Here is a 20,445-nt window from a genome sequence, read left to right as displayed (position 1 = left end):
TAAGGTTCTGCCTGGATTCTGTATATTTCGTAGGCCGTCTGCGTAACGTAACAGTTCTATATTTAATGCATGTGCATATCAAGTCGGTTACCCATAATGCCGTGGGATCACTTTGATCTGTCCCCTATAGTGGTTAGTTACAGCCCTGCGCATCTTTGTACTTTCTTTTTATTTTACGGGGAAAATTCTTCAAAGCCGCCCTGTCAGCTGCCAATTGCATTAAACCTTTTATTCCGAACCTCAGATGAGTTCAGTGGAAGTGCAGAAGAGTAAATATAATTACAACTCGCTGCTAGACTTCTTACATGACACATAGCCATAGCAAAAAGTATTTCCCATTTGCGGGTTTCCTGCTGCGTATTTGAAAGGGAATGGGCTCATCACAGCTGTCTGCAGCAGATCTGCTGCAGAATTTCTGCTGCAGAAAATCCGCCACAGACCCGATTGACTTTAATGGGGCTTGCGGCTGATTTTCCGCAGTGGAAATTGCACAGCAGAAAATCTGCTGCAAACAGCCGTGATGAGCCCGTTCCCTTTCAAATACGCAGCGGGAAACCCGCAAATAAATCCGCTCGTGTGAATGAGCCCTTAGGCTTTGTATTCCATGTGGTGTCTGCAGAAAGAATGGACAGGTTAATTCTTTCTGCGGACACAGAAATCTGAATTTCCATGCCTGAAACATCTGGCTTGGAAATTCCGCCGTGTGCACAGAATAGCAGATGCATGGAATGCATGGAACAGAATTCTGCATGGAATTTTCGAGGTGTGAACATAGCCCATCACTGCGCCTTCTTAGGATCTATTCACACTGTATCATTTCTGCTTGCGGAATTCTGCCTTAAATTAAGGCCCATAGACTTCTATGTGATTCCACACTCCCATTCACACTTCTGAATTTCCGCTAACGCAATTTCGCTAAGAAATGGAGGTTTTAGTTGATCTTCAACCTTTTTTTTTAATTATGTTATCATCACTTTGTCGGAATTTTTTTTAAACTTGGGCACATGAAATTGTGAGATGTTGGCCATTGCTAACAATCTTATTGTTTCTTACGCCTTTACCATTCCTTTTTTGTACCTTAAAGGTGAAAACCTTTTTTCTTTTAAATCAACTGGTGGCAGAAAGTTAAACATATTTGTAAATTACTTCTATTAAAAAACTTTTAATCCTTCCTGTACTTATTAGCTGCTGAATACTACAGAGGAAATTCTTTTCTTTTTGGAATGCTCTCTGATAACATCACGAGCACAGTTTTCTCTGCTGACGTTATTATAATAATTATAACAATTTATTTATTGTTGTCCTTAGTGGGATTTGAACCTAAGTCCCCAGCACTGCAAGACAGCAGTGCTAACCACTGAGCCACCATGCTGCCCTTAGCATACATCTGCTATGCATGGTTGCTAAAATGGACAGAGATGTCAGCAGAGAGCACTGTGTTCGTGATGTCATCAGTGTTCCAAAAAGAAAGGAATTTCCTCTGTAGCATTCAGCAGCTAATAAGTACAGGAAGGATTAAGATTTTTTAATAGAAGTAATTTACAAATATGTTTAACTTTCTGCCACCAGTTGATTTAAAAGAAAAAAGGTTTTCACCGGAGTACCCATTTAAAAAAATGTATCTGATTGTTTCATATGGACAACTGCTTTACTTTTCCTTTACACGTATTTTTACATTTTTAACTTTTCTTTTTTAACTCTCTCTCCTTCTCTCTTTCTCTCTCTCCCTCTCTCTCTCTCTCTTTTTTATTTTAAGCTAACAGACAGGAATAGTAATCTTTTTTAGACCTGGTCAGGAGGTCGTCTAGATTTTTCGTGCCAGTTGTGGTGTTTTTTTTTGCGCCAGTTGTGGCAAAATGTGCGCAAAAATCAAAAACATGCAGATAATAAATTTGTGACCACTGCATCCGTCACTTCAAAAAATGGTCTAGAAACACCAAAAGTTCAAAATGACGGATTTTAGAACTTTGAAAAAAAATTATGGGGCGATGATCACAGGAAGAATTGTGAGAAAACCGTCACACACAGGTACAGACACTATATTATGAACTACACTAACTTTACAGCCGCTGTAGCATAGTCAAATAAAAAAGATCCTGAAATACCCCTTTTAGTACTGTACCTTGAGCCCATTTAGTATTAACATATCTGTGCAATGTGTTCAGACAATTATTTAGTTCCACTTCTACGGTCTGAGCGATTATCTCAATTTACTCCTTGACCCTCTTTACAAGTAAAATTATTAAGGGTCAACAGTCTATTAACCTGAACACAGAGACAAGACAAGAAATTTTATCGCTGGTAACATTAGAAATCCAGGTGATCTCCATCATAATCACATCATTGTGTCATAGGAATACCCAAAATGTTAATAGTAAGAAAAATAGAATAGGAAGTAAACATTGCAGTAAAGTATGAGAATATCATCAATCTCTATGAGTGGGGAACAGGCACAGCAGCTTCTGTAGGGCCCAAAAACTAAGGGGTCTACTCAGAAGTAGAGGGTGGTCACTAATGGTCCTGAACGATAGAATTGAATAGATTAAATAGTTTTTAAAGTTTTGCTATGGAGCCTCATGTCTGCTTACTGTACCCATCCCCCCCACCACCATGGATAATTAAAGGGGTTATCCAGGATTACAAAAAAATGTGGTATTACAACTCAACTCCATTCATTTCAGCCGAAACAAGTTTCAGGCTAGGCTAGGATTGTGACATGTGACATGCTGCAGGAAATGCTAGCAGAGTGCTTGGGTGTATAGGGAGAGGAATTAGCAGAAGGGATGGAATTGTTCATGAGTGTATAGGGAGAGGTATTAGCAGTGGAGAGGGAAGTGCTTATTGGTCTATAGGGAGAGGTATTAGCAGTAGAGAGGGAATTGCACATGGGTGTATAAGGAGAGGTATTAGCAGTAGAGAGGGAAGTGCTCATGGGTGTATAGGAAGAGCTATTAGCAGTAGATAGAGAAGTGCCTGTGGGTGTATAAGGAGAGGTATTAGCATTAGAGAGGGAAGTGCTTATGGATGTATAGGGAGAGGCATTAGCAGTGGAGAGGGAAGTGCTCATGGCTGTATAGGAAGATGCATTAGCAGTAGAGAGGGAAGTGCTCATGGGTGTACAGGAAGAGCTATTAGCAGTAGATAGAGAAGTGCCTGTGGGTGTATAAGGAGAGGTATTAGCATTAGAGAGGGAAGTGCTTATGGATCTATAGGGAGAGGCATTAGCAGTAGAGAGGGATGTGCTCATGGGTGTATAGGGAGATGCATTAGCAGTAGAGAGGGAAGTGCTCATGGGTTTATAGGGAGAGGTTTTAGGAGTAGAGAGGAAATTGTTCATGAGTGTATAGGGAGAGGTATTAGCAGTAGAGAGGGAATTGTTCAAGAGTGTATAGGGTGAGGTATTAGCAGTTGAGAGGGAAGTGCTCAAGGGTGTATAAGGAGAGGTATTAGCAGTAAAAAAGGAAGTGCACATTGGTGTATAGGGAGATGTTTGATACTGTCCCTCACAGACGTCTGACAGGTAAGTTAAGGTCCTTGGGCTTGGAAACTTTAGTTTGTAACTGGATTGAACACTGGCTCATGGATCGTACCCAGAGAGTGGTGGTCAATGATTCGTACTCTGATTGGTCCCCGGTAATTAGTGGTGTACCCCAAGGTTCTGTACTGGGCCCGCTGTTGTTTAATTTATTTATCAATGATATAGAGGATGGTATTAACAGCTCTGTTTCTATCTTTGCAGATGACACCAAGCTTTGTAGCACGGTACAGTCTATAGAGGATGTGCATAAGTTACAAGATGACTTGGATAGACTAAGTGTCTGGGCATCCACTTGGCAAATGAGGTTCAATGTGGATAAATGTAAAGTTATGCATCTGGGTACCAATAACCTGCATGCGTCGTATGTCTTAGGGGGGATTAAACTGGCAGAGTCACTGGTAGAGAAGGATCTGGGTGTACTTGTAGATCACAGACTACAGAATAGCATGCAATGTCAGGCTGCTGCTTCCAAGGCCGGCATGATATTGTCATGTATAAAAAGAGGCATGGACTCAAGGGACAGGGACATAATACTCCCCCTTTATAAAGCATTGGTACGGCCTCACCTGGAATATGCTGTTCAGTTTTGGTCACCTGTACATAAAAGGGACACTGCGGAGTTGGAAAGGGTGCAGAGACGCGCGACTAAACTAATATGGGGCATGGAACATCTTAGCTATGAGGAGCGATTAAAGGAGTTACAATTGTTTAGTCTTGAGAAGAGACGTTTAAGGGGGGATATGATAAACGTATATAAGTATATAAATGGCCCATACAAAAAATATGGAGAAAAACTGTTCCAGGTTAAACCCCCCCAAAGGACGAGGGGGCACTCCCTCCGTCTGGAGAAGAAAAAGTTTAGTCTTAAAGGGCGACACGCCTTCTTTACCGTGAGGACTGTGAATTTATGGAACGGTCTACCTCAGGAACTGGTCACAGCAGGAACAATTAACAGCTTTAAAACAGGGTTAGATACATTCCTGGAACAAAATAACATTAATGCTTATGCAGAATTATAAAACTACATCCCTTTCCCTTATCCCCTTACACCCTTCCCTTCTATTCCCTGGTTGGACTTGATGGACGTATGTCTTTTTTCAACCATACTAACTATGTAACTTTGTATTAGCAGTAGAGAGGGAAGTGCTAATGGGTGTATAGGGAGAGGTATTATCAGTAAAAAAGGAAGTGCACATCGGTGTATAGGGAGAGGTATTAGCAGTAGAAAGGGAGAGTTCTCATGCCACTGTACAGTGCACTGGCGAGTTCCATAGAATTTTTAAACTGCAATCATAGTGTCAGGATTGCCCTGAATCTGTTCCGTTCTCCCGTGGTTTGGACAGCTTGGAACAGGTGACAGTTCTATAGTTTCCTGTTCTATAGTTATAGGGGCGTAAAATCCGGAATTCCTATACAGCTTTACATTTTATCTTTTTCCATTATTTTTCGGTTTGCTTTTTATTCATTGCATCATAGAAAAATCTGTTATCTGAAAACCATTATCGAGCTGCTGGTGACAGATCTGTTATTCTTTATTGTGCATCTCTATTTGGTAACCAGGGTGCATAGTGGTGCATGCTGCTGTGAATGTGCTATTTATACTGTATATTAATGAGATCTGCAGGGGGTATTACGGTACAAAAGCCCTCTATAGAATAAACATGCAGGCACTAAGCTTATAACATCACATGGTAAAAACGTTCCAGTTTCATGGATGAAGTGATCCAACTTTATGTAAAGACTTTCAAACAAAGTTTCCCAACCAGGGTGCCTCCAGCTGTTGCAAAACTACGACTCCCAGCATGCCCAGACTTTAACAGAGTAATGTGGTGCAGGAACAACTTTTTCCCTTTCCAAAGGATCGGGGATAAGTGTCTGATCACGGAGGGTACGACCGCTGGGACCCCCTGCGATCTCCTGCACAAAGCGGTGGTGCGTTGTTTGGGGCACAACGTGCTCCATTTCTGGAGACTGCTAGGGTGCCATGCAGGAGATCCCAGGGGTCCCATCGGTTGGACCACCTATCCTTTGGATAGGAATAAGTGTTTCTGCACCACAGTACTCCTTTAACTTGACTAGCCTACCAAGGCATCCTGGTTGGGATAAACTGCTTTGAAAGGTTAGTATTCTAACGACATAAGGATGCATCTTTATGTTTGATCTATTTTTAGCCATGATTAAGGACTATGTCCAAAACACGTCGGTGGAATACTAACCTTTCAAAGCAGTGCTTTAAACATTGTGCCGTCCCTCTATCCTATTCTACGTATTGAACAGTTATGATTTCCTTAGTTCTTATATTGTGGCTTTCTGTTCATTCTAGGTAGTGAGGGTGACACTGATGACAACGATACTTACCTGGTCCCGTTTCGTGCTCCAGTTCTCCGGCTATCCTCTTTGGTATCTTCCGCTCCGGGCCCGACTTGGAGTATGGGCGGAGCTTAGTGATGTCACCGCTGCTGTTCTCTGCTGGATCCCGCTGCTAGCAAACAGCAGCGGTTACGTCACTAAGCTCTGCCCATGCTCCAAGTCTGGCCCGGAGCAGAAGATACCGAAGAGGATAGCCGGAGAACCACAGCACTGAACAGGACCAGGTAAGTATTGTTGTCATCAGTGTCACATGCACTACCTGAATGTACTGAAAGGTTAGTGCAGATGACACTGGTGACAGATTTCCTTTAAGAATTAACACATCTTTCCTCTCCAGTCCTACCCATCTGACCAATTCTCATTAATGGTTAATGCCAAGCAATAAAGATTGTGCCAATCACCTATTATCAGCAGAAGAAACATCACCACAGTCATCCAGGAGTTATTCCCTTCTTCCTCCAGGGAATAAAGCCTATTACAGCTGTGATTGTGTTTTTGCAGCCCAGACGATGAAGAACCCCATTAGCTGTAGTTATTAGATTATTCGCTAACCTTGCAGTGAGATACTTTCCACTCCTGCTTATACATTTAAGAATATTGGGGGGGGGGGGGGGTATTTATAATTTTTACCTGTTGTCAGTTTCTTTTTACCTGTTCTTTTCTACTTTGGTTTTTACGGACGTGCGCCAGATTTATCATTTGGCCCATATCCTTTAGTAACTTTGGCGCATACCATATTTTTCCTTTGGTATGTGTGTTTTCCATGTCAGAATATTTTTGGTGGTGATTTGCACCAAACAAGCGCCTTATTGTGCCAAATTAGCGCCAAAATACAATTGGCACAAATTATAAATTACTGACCAAATGACAGTGGAGAGAATGCGCCAAACTTTGGTGCAAAAAGGCACTGCGCCAAAATAATGCGCCAAAAATACACAATAAAAGACACATAAGTCCTTTGATAAATACCCCCCCCCCCCCCCCCCCCATTGACTCTTCCCTCAGATTAGGTGGCTGAATATGTATAGATTTCTATATAATGCTACATACTGTAGTAGTGGTTATTTGTTGCTACAACACATTGTAATTTCGCCATAACCCAGAGAAATACTATGTCCAGTCTGTGACCGTCAGGGCCAACTGGGAGCTTTGGTCCCAGAAACTGGAGAGCCAAAAGTTGAAGACCACTACTTGGCGACAACCAACATGGCAGAAGCTATGGCATCACTGATGCCACCTGTCTTCCAGACTAGTTATACAGCAATACTGGTCACCTGTAGGACTAAAGTGTTGGTTATATTGGTTGTTGCCCAACTATTTCAGATTTACCAAAATTGCATTGCCCTCATCTACTAAAGGTTAGCAACATGACAGCTAGTTGGTTGGGACCTGTCCCTTTAACCCCTTAACGACTAAGGACGTAAATGTACTTCCTGGTGATGCGGTACTTAACGCACCAGGGCGTACATTTACGTCCTAAGCATAACCGCGAGCATCGGAGCGATGCCAGGATCATGCGCGGCAGGTCCCAGCTGTTGATCGCAGCCAGGGACCCGCTGGTAATGGCGGACATCCGCAATCCCGCGGATGTCCGCCATTAACCCCTCAGATGCCGTGATCAATACAGATTACGGCCACGCAGCATTGCAGTCACTTAATTGGATGATCGGATATCCCGCAGCGCTGCCGCGGCGATCCAATCATCCTGCAAGGCAGCCGGAGGTCCCCTCACCTGCCTCCGCTGTCTTCCGGGAGAGTCTTCTGCTCTGATCTGCCTTCCTGCAGACCAGAGCAGAAGATGACCGATAACCCTGATCAGTGCTGTATCTTATAAATAGCACTAAACAGGATTAGCAATGGAGTGATTACTTTAAATAGTCCCCTATGGGGAGTATTAAAGTGTAAAAATAAAAGTAAAAAAATAAGTAAAAAAAATGTGAAAAACTCCCTCCCCAATAAAAACGTAAATTGCCCCATTTTCCCTATTTCACCCCCAAAAAGTGTAAAAAAAATATTTTATATACATATTTGGCATCGCCGCGTGCGTAAATATCTGAACTATTAAAATAAAATGTTAATGATACCATACGGTGAACAGCGTGAACGTAAAAAAAAAAAGTCCAAAATAGCTGCTTTTTTATAACATTTTATTCAAAAAAAAATTAATAAAAAATGTATTAAAGTTTTATATAAGCAAATATGGTATCAATACAAAGTACAGATCACGGCGCAAAAAATTAGCCCTCATACCGCTGCTTATACGGAAAAATGAAAAAGTTATAGGTCTTCAAAATAGAGGGATCTTAAACGTACTAATTTGGTTTAAAAATTTGCGATTTATTTTAAAGCGCAACAGTAATAGAAAAGTATGTTATCATGGGTATCATTTTAATCGTATTGACCCAAAGAATAAAGTACACATGTTACTTTTACCATAAATTGTACGGCATGAAAATGAAACCTTCCAAAATTAGCAAAATTGCGGTTTTCTTTTTAATTTCCCCACACAAATAGTATTTTTTTGGTTGCGCCATACATTTTATGGTAAAGTGAGTGATGGCATTACAACGGACAACTGGTCATGCAGAAAACAAGCCCTCATACTAGTCTGTGGATGAAAATATAAAAGAGTTATGATTTTTTGAAGGCGAGGAGGAAAAAATGAAAACGTAAAAATAAAATTTTCTAGCCTACGGGAGGGGGCTAACACGCCCCCTCCCGTAGGCTTGCATTGAGGGGCGGATCGTGACGTCACATGGGGCAGGGGCGGGACGTCACACGCCGCCGACCCTGCGGTCGACCTTAATCAGACCCGGAGCGAACACGCTCCGGGGACTGATTACTAACGGAGACAAATCTATCAAGATGTTTTCAAGTTATCACAGAAGATACACAGAATAAATCCATCTCTCCTCGATCGGTCAGTCATGGTGGACAGTCCTCCCAGTCACTAGCATTCATAGAGAAAAACCACCATAGCAAGGACAGGTTTGCGTCGCCCAATAAAATGACAAGGACTGGATGCCCTTTTTCCAAGTGATCCCATGTAGGTTAAATGCACCCATGCCACCCTTTGGTCCACTCTTGTATTGGCTGCATGTGTCCACACCTAAGAATTCTTGGCTGTGTGTTGACATTTCACCTTCTCCTATTTACCAATGAACGCCTGTGAGATGCAGCCATCAGCCATGTCTCCATGAATGCCTTAGTACGGTCTGCAGCCTATGAGAAGCAGCCGTCAGCCATGTCTCCATGAACTCCTGAGTACGGTCTGCAGCCTGTGAGAAGCAGCCGTCAGCCATGTCTCCATGAAAGCCAGAGTACGGTCTGCAGCCTATGAGAAGCAGCCGTCAGCCATGTCTCCATGAACTCCTGAGTACGGTCTGCAGCCTGTGAGAAGCAGCCGTCAGCCATGTCTCCATGAAAGCCAGAGTACGGTCTGCAGCCTATGAGAAGCAGCCGTCAGCCATATCTCCATGAACGCCTGAGTACGGTATGCAGCCTATGAGAAGCAGCCATCTGCCTTGTTTTCCATGAATGCTGGAGTACAGTATGCAGCCTATGAGATGCAGCCATCAGCCATGTCTCCATGAAAGCCTGAGTACGGTCTGCAGCCTATGAGAAGCAGCCGTCAGCCATGTCTCCATGAAAGCCTGAGTACGGTCTGCAGCCTGTGAGAAGCAGCCATCAGCCATGTCTCTATTAATGCCTGAGTACGGTATGCAGCCTATGAGAAGCAGCCATCAGCCATGTCTCCATGAACGCCTGAGTACGGTATGCAGCCTATGAGAAGCAGCCATCAGCCATGTCTTCATGAACGCCTGAGTACGGTATGCAGCCTATGAGAAGCAGCCGTCCGCCGTGTCTTCATGAACGCCTGAGTACGGTTTGCAGCCTATGAGAAGAAGCCGTCAGGCATGTCTCCAGGATTATATTCTCCAAATGAGACCTAATAACTTCATTAACACATGAACACAGGCAAGAGGTCTGGCCCGCATATATCATTTGTATGCAAATTGCCTGAATATAATTTGCCATTTTAAAAAAAGTAGCAGGATAAAAGACATGTAAAAATGACTGCAGCGTCTGGATATGTAGATTATTCCCATCTCTTCCTTTAATTATAGTTTTACTTACTGTAAACAGACGGAGATTTTGCAGGGAGAGGACTCAAGAATAACATTAATGCACAAATAACATTAATAAATAGACACGCTTGTCTGGAAAAAATGGAACAAGGTTATCAGTGCTGCGCCTTTTCCACCATTATGTCTTTTCTTTGCACATCAGTGTATCCAACACAGTGCTGTATGATCTTCCTATCACCAGTCTACTTAGTGTATTTAAAATTAGCCTAAGGTCCAGCCTTAGGACCGAAACGCGTCACCTTGTCATGTTCTCCTTGTCTTTTTGGCTATTGGAATAAACATCCAGTTCCTTCATATTCGCGCTGGACATTTTGCTTTTAAAATTAGCCTTGTCCTATAGTTATTTAGTTCTCAACATAATTATATAGTATATTTAGTTCTCAACATATGTATCTGTATGTTCCAGCATAACCTCCAAAGGGCTAAAATGCTGGAGATATTTTATTGAAACTTGGTAAACATGTTACTTATTTGTCCAATAGCAATATTGTAGAGTTTTTGTGTGAACTCCCATGCAGTCTGTGGGACTTCTGGTACATCTCCTGATCGCATTACTCTCAGACTGTAGAGATTGCCTGGGACTTTTAAATAACCTGCCACCATACCAATGTGATGGTAAATTATTATTTAACTGTCTGGCAGGCAGGTGCAAAGAACAGTTATTATTTATGGAGACCCACGGATGCCCCACGGATGCACGGAAACACGCCCAAACCAAAACTACAACTCCCAGCATGTTGGACCATAACCTAATCTGTAGAACTATAAAGTGTAACATGCTGGGAGTTGTAGTTTTGGTTCGGGTCAGCTGCAGAGCCATAGGCTGCATCAGGGCATGCTGGGTGTTGTAGTTACTAACTGTAATTCCCAGTATTCCTTTACACAGCCTATGGCTCTACAGCTGACACAAACCAAAACTACAACTCCCAGCATGTTCCACAATAACCTTAACTGTCCTACAATACAGTGCAACATGCTGCATCACCCACACAACCATAGGCTGCATCAGGGTATGCTGGGTGTTGTAGTTATCTACTAACTAAATGCAACTTCCAGCATTTTCTGACACATAAATTAGAGTAAATAAAATGCACCACACAAACTGGAGGAGCAGAACACCCCCCCCCCCCCGCCCTGTAACACAGCGGCATTCACTGTTATCCAATCAAAAGACTCCGTGTATAAGTCCCTATGAAGACTGAAAAATAGTGATTAAAATATTTTAAAAAGTGCGTATATATGTGAATAAGCCCCTTTCCTAATAAAAGTTCTGATAATAAATGGTTCCAATAAAAACTACAGATCACGGCACATAAGATTACCCTCATATATCCCTGTATGTGGAGAAATTGGAGTTATAGGGGTCAGATGGGGGGGGGGGGCTTGCCTCGGGCATAAAAGGAGCTACAGCTCTCCCGCCGCTAATAGCCTGGCATGCTGCGATCACCGTGGCCGCTATTAAACCATTAGATCACCGCTGTCTAAGTTGACAGCAGTGTCTAAAGGGATCTTTTATCCATCCCTGGTGGTCTAGTGGGGTGGATCAGACTATTTTGGTTGAAATTATTTTATCTACCAGGACAAGTGGATTTTCTTGAGGGACAAGTAGATTGTGTTCTGCTTTAGTCCCTTGGACAAGTAGTTTTTTTTTTTCAAATTTCCACACCCCTGCTGCACCTAATGTGGGGGAACTATACTACACCTAATGTGGGGGAACTATACTGCACCTAATGTGGGGGAACTATACTGCACCTAATGTGGGGGAACTATACTGCACCTAATGTGGGAGAACTATACTGCACCTAATGTGGGGAACTATACTGCACCTAGTGTAGGGGAACTATACTGCACCTAATGTGGGGGAACTATACTGCACCTAATGTGGGGGGACTATACTGCACCTAATGTAGGGGAACTATACTGCACCTAATGTGGGGGAACTATACTGCACCTAATGTGGCAGAACTATACTGCACCTAATGTAGGGGAACTATACTGCACCTAATGTGGGGGGACTATACTGCCAACCTTATGTGGGGAACTATACTGCACCTAATGTGGGGTAACCATACTGCACCTAATGTGGGGGAACTATACTGCACCTAATGTGGGGGAACCATACTGCACCTAATGTGGGGGAACTATACTGCACCCAATGTGGGGGAACTATACTGCACCTAATGTGGGGGAACTATACTGCACCTAATGTGGGGAACTATACTGCACCTAATGTGAGGAACTATGCTTCCAACCTAATGTGGGGAACTATACTGCACCTAATGTGGGGGAACTATACTGCACCTAATGTGGGGAACAATACTGCCAACCTAATGTGGGGAACAATACTGCCAACCTAATGTGGGGAACTATACTGCCAACCTAATGTGGGGAACTATACTGCCAACCTAATGTGGGGGAACTCTACTGCACCTAATGTGGGGAACTATACTGCCAACCTAATGTGGGGAACTATACTGCCAACCTAATGTGGGGAACTATACTGCACCTAATGTGGGGAACTATACTGCCAACCTAATGTGGGGAACTATACTGCACCTAATTTGGGGGAACTATACTGCACCTAATGTGGGGAACTATACTGCCAACCTAATGTGGGGAACTATACTATACCTAATTTGGGTGAACTGTACTGCACCTAATGTGGGGAACTGTACTGCACTTAATGTGGGGGAAACTATACTGCACCTAATGTGGGGGAACTGTACTGCACCTAATGTGGGGAACTATACTGCACCTAATGTGGGGGAACTATACTGCACCTAATGTGGGGGAAACGAGACTGCACCTAATGTGAAGAATTATACTGCAGCTAATGTGGGGAACTGTACTGCACCTAATCTGGTGCAGTATAATCTGGGGAATGTGGGGAACTATACTGCACCTAATCTGGTGTAATATAATCCAGGGAACAATACTGCACCAAATGTGGGGGAACTCCAATAACAGCAAAAATTGGCGGCTCACCTCAGCCTGACTTTCCCATCCGCTTCCGGACTAAACGGCTGTGCCACCAATCAAGTAGACAGAACTAAGGGAAGAAATGTCCAGCGCAGGATGAGGTCAAACAGGAACTTTATTGTGGATCATATGGAAAACACAGAAACACCAACGCGTTTCGGGTCAAGCTGGACCCTTAATCATGACATAACAAGTACAAAGCATAATGGGTTTAAATAGACAGGGAAACAGATCACATGTCTATGACATCGCAAAGTTAAAAGCTAGTACAAAAACATGGAAAAAACAGCAATTCTGAGACATGTAAAAACAGGACCAGACTACTCTCAGGTAACTATGGTATGTGGTCTTGCAACAACAATAATATATTTAAAACAAAACACAGATATCAAATGTATTAAGTGATCTGCGCAGCTATTATACAAAAAATCCAATGTGAGATATATACTGCAAATACATATTTAAACAGGATGACTCTGTTTAAATGTGGGGGAACTGTACTGCACCTAAAGTGTTGAACTATGCTGCACCTAATGTGGGAGAACTATGCTGCACCTAATGTGGGGAACTATACTGCATCTAATGTGGGGGGAACAATAATGCACCAAATGTGGGGGAACTATACTGAACCTAATGTGGGGAACTATACTGCACCTAATGTGGGGGAACTGTACTGCACCTAATGTGGGGGAACTATACTGCACCTAATGTGGGGGACTATACTGCCAATCTAATGTGGAGAACTATACTGCACCTAATGTGGGGGAACTGTACTGCACCTAATGTGGGGAACTATACTGCACCTAATGTGGGGGGAACAATACTGCACCAAATGTGGGGGAACTATACTGAACCTAATGTGGGGAACTATACTGCACCTAATGTGGGGGAACTGTACTGCACCTAATGTGGGGGAACTATACTGCACCTAATGTGGGGGACTATACTGCCAATCTAATGTGGAGAACTATACTGCACCTAATGTGGGGGAACTGTACTGCACCTAATGTGGGGAACTATACTGCACCTAATGTGGGGGAACTATACTGCACCTAATGTGGGGGAACTATACTGCACCTAATGTGGGGAGCTATACTGCACCTAATGTGGGGGGAACTATACTGCACCTAATGTGGGGGACTATACTGCACCTAATGTGGGGGAACTGTCGGGGGGGGGGGGGGGGGGGGGCAACATAATGAAATGCTCTGTCTTCCAGGCAGCCTTAATCTGGCCCTGGAGGTCGGAATATAAGGAAGGGATATGAGGACAGGATAGGAGTACAGAATATGGGGTTGGGATATGAGGACGAGATGTGAGGAGGGAGTATAATGACGGGATATGAGGACGAGATGTGAGGTCAGGATATGAGGACAGGATATGAAGTCAGGCTATGAGGACAGGATATAAGGTCGGGATATGAGGACAGGATATAAGGTCGGGATATGAGGACAGAATATAAGGTCAGGAAAAGAGGACAGGAGCGTCATAGCTGCAGATACTATGTTCACGCCATAGCTGCCACGATAAACATGAATGGACATGAGGAGAGGAAAAGAAGGGGCTCATCTCTTGTATACAGGATATATCCTGTTACCATCAGGAGGCCTCCATACCCAAAACATGTACATTTTTCTTTATTAAGACGGCTTTGAGTAGTTTCAAATTGGTGGCCAACTGTGCTCCCAAAAATAATGTAACAAGTAAGGAGCTATTAATCTAACTTGCTTAGATGGCCAGAAAGGCCACTTTTTTGTTGACCCTTTTTGTGTCCTATGGCCTGAAGAGTTTCAGGTATTTCAGGTACACATGTCCCTTTGGAGAAGTGTTGTGAGGGAATCCTTGTAGCGATTGGATGACAGAAGACAAAGTTCCATTGGTTGTGCCCCGTTATGGGCCATTTGAGGCTAACTGTAGTGTTTGCCAGTAAAAAAAATCCTGATGGGAATTCCCAAAAAAATCCCTGCCTCCAGACCTGAGAACTTCCAGGCACATTTATATACCAATGTGAAGAAGATATTACTTTGTACTTTTATAAACTTTGTACTTTATTTCTCCTTTTTAAGGCTCTTTGTAGAATTCTGAAGAAGCTTCAGTCTGGACAGGTTCCAAATGGGAAACATGGCGGGAGAGCTGTAATGGAACACAATAAGGAACTGATCGTAGACATGTATTCTGACTCTATTAGGGTCTATTCACACGGCAGGAATTTCCACAAGTTGAATTCCGCTTCAAATGGAACCCCAATACACTTCTATGGGATTCCGCACTCCCATTCACACTTCAGAATTTCCACAAACGGAAATTCCGAAGTGTGAAGGGGAGAGCGGAATCCCATAGAAGTGTATTGGGCTTTCATTTGAGGTGGAAATTCCACTGTGTGAATAGACCCTTACTCGGTCGGCTGTAGGTCTAAGGCTTAGGAGATATATGGGGAGATTTATCAAAACCTGTCCAGAGGAAAAGTTGCCAATAGCAACCAATCAGGCCTTGTTAAAAATTAAAGAAGTGATCTGATTGATTGCTATGGGCAACTTAGCAACTTTTCCTCTGGACAGATTTTGATAAATCTCACCCATAGTCTCTGTATGTTTATTAAAGAGAGCCTACAGAGGTTCATGTGTCATGTAGAAAGATGTAGTAAAGAGATTACATGAGGATGAGATTTGTTACAGTGTGTCACCCCAGTAATAAGGTGATTACATGAGAATGAGGTTTGTTACAGTGTGTCACCCCAGTAGTAAGGAGATTACATGAGGAGGAGGTTTGTTACAGTGTGTCACCCCAGTAGTAAGGAGATTACATGGGGAGGAGGTTTGTTACAGTGTGTCACCCCAGTAGTAAGGAGATTACATGAGAATGAGGTTTGTTACAGTGTGTCACCCCAATAGTAAGGAGATTACATGAGAATGAGGTTTGTTGGTGATTACATGAGGAGGAGGTTTGTTACAGTGTGTCACCCCAGTAGTAAGGTGATTACATGAGGAGGATTGTTACAGTGTGTCACCCCAGTAGTAAGGAGATTACATGAGGAGGAGGTTTGTTACAGTGTGTCACCCCAGTAGTAAGGTAGTTACATACGGGGGAGGTTTGTTACAGTGTGTCACCCCAGTAGTAAGGAGATTACATGAGGAGGAGGTTTGTTACAGTGTGTCACCCCAGTAGTAAGGAGATTACATGAGGAGGAGGTTTGTTACAGTAAATCACCCCATTAGTAAGGTGGGGCGTGTCAAAGGGCGGCAAAATTTGCTTTCACCTAGGGTGGCAAAAATCCTTGCACCAGCCCTGCCTGAAAGGTAGGTTTTGGGGAAGACTTTTAGGTTTTGTATGGTTTCCCTAAATTTACACATGATGAAACAGAGTCCATAAGATTATTAGATGTTCCCTAAATGGAAGTGTACCAGGGTTAGATCCTTTCTGAAGAGTTTAAATCTGTAATATATTGTCCTTAACCAGCATTACCTCTGTTTTTCAGATAGTGTTCCGGAAAATTAGTGATGTGAAGAGAGAGGAAGAAGAGTGGATGAAAAGTAAAAATGAAGCCCCCCTGATCCTCCCACCAGACCATCCAGTCCGACGTCTGTTTCAAAGATTCCGTCAGCAGAAGGAGGCGCGTCTGGCAGCAGAACGAGGAGGAAGAGATCCCAATGACCGTGATCTGGAGAAAGGAAATATACTGGTGGAACATTCTGCTCGGAACACCATAAAGGCCAGCCTTGTCACCGTCACCGAAAGCCCCGCTACTCCGGTCTCTTTCCAAGCGGCGTCCACCTCTGGTGTGTCAGACCGAGCTAAGCTCCACGCGCCAATATCTGAAATAACTGGAGGTAAAGTGGCCGGGGAGTTGGTGAAAAGGAAAGGGTGGGCGAGGTTTAGAGATTCATGTGGGAAAGAGGAGGATTGGAACAAAGTAGCTAAAGCAGAGTCCATGGAAATTCTACCTGACAGAACTAAACCGTCAGGGGAAGCCACATTAAAGAAGACAGATTCCTGTGACAGTGGTATAACAAAAAGCGATTTACGTTTAGACAGTGTTGGGGAGACTAAGAGCCCCCAGGATCGGAGTCCTGTGCAGGCCGAAGTTAAACACACTTTTTATCCCATTCCAGAACAGACCCTCCAAGCGACTGTTTTAGAAGTGAAACATGAGTTAAAGGAAGACATAAAAGCTTTGAATACTAAAATCACAAATATCGAAAAACAGCTTGCGGAAATACTAAGAATATTAGCTTCAAGAAGGTGCTCCCAGTCACCACAGGAGATCTTTGAAATATCGCGGCCCCAGTCTCCAGAATCAGAAAGAGATATATTTGGATCCAGCTAGAACAACCTGAGGACCATAGTTTTATTGTAAAAGTGCCCCGCCCCCTCATGTTTCAGGCACTGCCTCCAACATGGCTGTCTACTCTTCTGTGGGTGTCTCCAACCCTCTACGAGATGAGCATGTTCTTGGGCAAACACAACCTATGTCTCCCAGGTGGGCTCTGTCAACCATCTAGAAGTTATGACACGGTTTTGTTGATTCACTCTGTATCTGAAAAGTTAAGGATGGACTAGTTTTATGTGAATTTTACACATATCATTAGATGCCCAGAAAGGAAGACGAGAGTGGAGGCACAAGATGGCGGTTTTATTTCCTGAGCCTTTGTATTAGGGTTATTGAATACTAACTTTACAACCGAATAAGAAGAGCCTGGCTGATGCACCTTTATATCAGAATATTGGGAAGGTGTTTTATAATATTTCTTCCCAAAAAGCATGCCTTATGTAACTGATTCTCATCCTTGTCCATTAGGAAGGATGGACAAGACGGCCTGTATGACTATACGAAACATGTTACATTGCTGCGGCCTTTATATAAAGCTTGTAAATCCACCCACTGAATGTCACAATATATATAGACAACACTGTGCTTCGTAGCTTCTTTTCTGGGGCTTTTAATTGATTAGGAAGCTATAAAAGCTGGGAATCTCCTATATATATATATATATATATATTTTTATAGATTCCCTTCAGCTTTAAAAAAGAATCATTGAAGAGTTGTGAACGAAACTTTAAGCTTTTTTTAAGATTATGTATTGCAGTACCTTCTTGCCACCAAGAGGTGTTGCTGTTTTTTCTTTTGAATGTTGTCTAAAAACTGGTTTTAGAAATAAGATGTAAGCAATAGCATACAGCGCCACCTGCAGGTGAAGAAGGTACTACGCTAAAAACATAATTCTTAATGTAGATTGTAAAGAGTCTTCCAGCCAGCTACAGTTGTATAAATATTTCTTGAGATGATTTTACTGATGGTTATGAGGGAACATGCGAGTAACTTTAGTGTGGACTTTATATTGATATGTTCTTCTATTGACGGAACACTCCAGGCAAATATTGTGCAGAGTGTAGGACCTGCGGGGGCAGGGCATTATTCAGGAATTTAAATAATAAACCTGTGGCAAGCTCCACCCCTGCAGATCCTTCACTAGGGATAACATCTAAAGTTCAACAACTAGTACTACTAAATCTCTGCTTACTATAAATTGTATTGGATTTTCTTCATTCTCCTCCTTCAATACTTCCCAGTGCTTTTATATGTTCAAATATATTGTGACATTCAGGCTATATTTTTATGATACATCTTCATTAACTTTTCTGAAAAGATGCTTATATTTTGATATCTTATGTTCCTAATTTATTGCACGTAACTAGGCCTCGCTTATCGACACTGTCGAAAAGAATTACTGGTCTTGTTGCCAATAGCAACCAATCAGAGCTCAGCTTTCTTTATTTTTTTTTAACTACACTGTTGCTCATAGCAACCAACCACAGTGCAGTTAAAAAAAATGAAGCTAATCTCTGATTGGTTGCTATAGGCGACAGGACTAGGCTTTTTTGTCTTTTAGGCCGTTTTGATGACTCTGCCTGTGTTATATAGTTTGATACATATCCAGATCTGTCTATATTTGTCATATATCACATATATATATATATAGTAGAGATTATATCAACCACAATATATTGTCTGTCATATAATCTAGAGCCCCAGTGGTTGGTGATGATTAACTACCACTTAAATAGTAAACTAAATAGTATATTCTATTGTTCTAAAGCAGCGGACCCCAGCTATGGGCCCCCCTGGCCGTGGTGAAACTACTCCCAGCATGCCTGCTGTTTCGGCACAGGCTGAAGGTTGTATTTTTGCTATGGTCAGAGCCTGAGGTCAGGGATACCTGCTGTAGAGAATTTTCTATCAGGGATATGAAACATGTTTTGCACAGATTATAGTAGCCAGTACTGTAAAAGTATTAATCATTACACAAAGCATCTGACCTGACAACACAGCCTGACAAATCTGAAGGCGGCGACATAAAGTTCGACTTTATATAAATGATTTCCACCGTCCGATACAGCTGCAGGGATGTGAAGGATGACACGACAAATGTTGAGCCTTATTGTGTTTGGCAAGTGGTTTTCTTTTACTGGGGAGAGAAGCTTTACCCATTGGCTCTCAATCAATGGAATTACTTTTCTTTGACATCTGCTCCTTCCCTCTCGAGAAGACCATCTTGCGTTTCCTCGGAGTAACCAATTCTATTAGCTGATAGCGGAGTCCGTGATATTGCTTCTTGTTGTGTTGTCTCTGATCTGTAGTCATCAGACCGGTAGATATATGCATACGGTACGGCTCCAGAAATGGTTTCAGATAGGTCAGCTACTCAACTTATCGGCTCGTAATATATATTTTATGTATATTCTTCAATTTATATTTTCGTCATAATTTAAGAATATACCAAAGATCAAGTTTTTTTTTTTTTTTTTTAGATATTTGATCACTTTCCAATATACACATCCCAGGTTAACATCTATCTATCTATCTATCTATCTATCTATCTCATATCTATCTATCTCATATCTATCTATCTATCTCATATCTATCTATCTCATATCTATCTATCTCATATCTATCTCATATCTATCTATCTCATATCTATCTATCTATCTCATATCTATCTATCTATCTCATATCTATCTATCTAACTATCTATCTTATACCTATCTTTCGTTATATCCAGGGCTTAAGTCCTGCAGAAACACTTGGAAACTGAGTTCATGCCCTTTTTTCATAGCAGTAACACTGTTCCCATAAGGAATCCTGCAGGACCAGCCCTTGAGTGGAAATCTTGGGTCAGTTTCCACTTTTTTTCCCAGAACTTGACCCCCAGTTCTATGTATCCATCCCGTATAGGTCTACCATGGTACTATCCAAGAACTGTGAAAAATGGGTCAAAGCCCTTTCTAAGCCAATCACAATCGAGGCACAAGGTCAACAAACTACATCCTCAAACAAAGAAGTTAACTATTGGATTTCAATGTTAGAATATAAAGATAACTGAGTTCACTCTTTGGTTTATATTGTTTCAATCA

The 20,445-nt window shown here is 42.4% G+C and overlaps 1 protein-coding gene across 10 annotated transcripts in view; it reads left to right on the top strand.

Annotated features, from left to right (window-relative positions):
- KCNH1 (potassium voltage-gated channel subfamily H member 1) overlaps positions 1-19,880 on the top strand; it is a 436,746-nt gene extending 416,866 nt beyond the window's left edge. For all 10 annotated transcript variants that reach the window (XM_056568221.1, XM_056568217.1, XM_056568220.1 and 7 more), the window contains one exon: positions 16,511-19,880. In XM_056568221.1, coding sequence (XP_056424196.1) covers positions 16,511-17,359 — 849 coding nt within the window. In that variant the 3' untranslated portion in view covers positions 17,360-19,880. The remainder of the gene's footprint in view (positions 1-16,510) is intronic.
- The last annotated feature ends 565 nt before the right edge of the window (positions 19,881-20,445 follow it).

Source organism: Hyla sarda, chromosome 3 (assembly GCF_029499605.1).
Source record: "Hyla sarda isolate aHylSar1 chromosome 3, aHylSar1.hap1, whole genome shotgun sequence".
Lineage (NCBI taxonomy): Eukaryota > Metazoa > Chordata > Amphibia > Anura > Hylidae > Hyla > Hyla sarda.
This window is presented reverse-complemented; position numbering and strand designations above follow the sequence as displayed.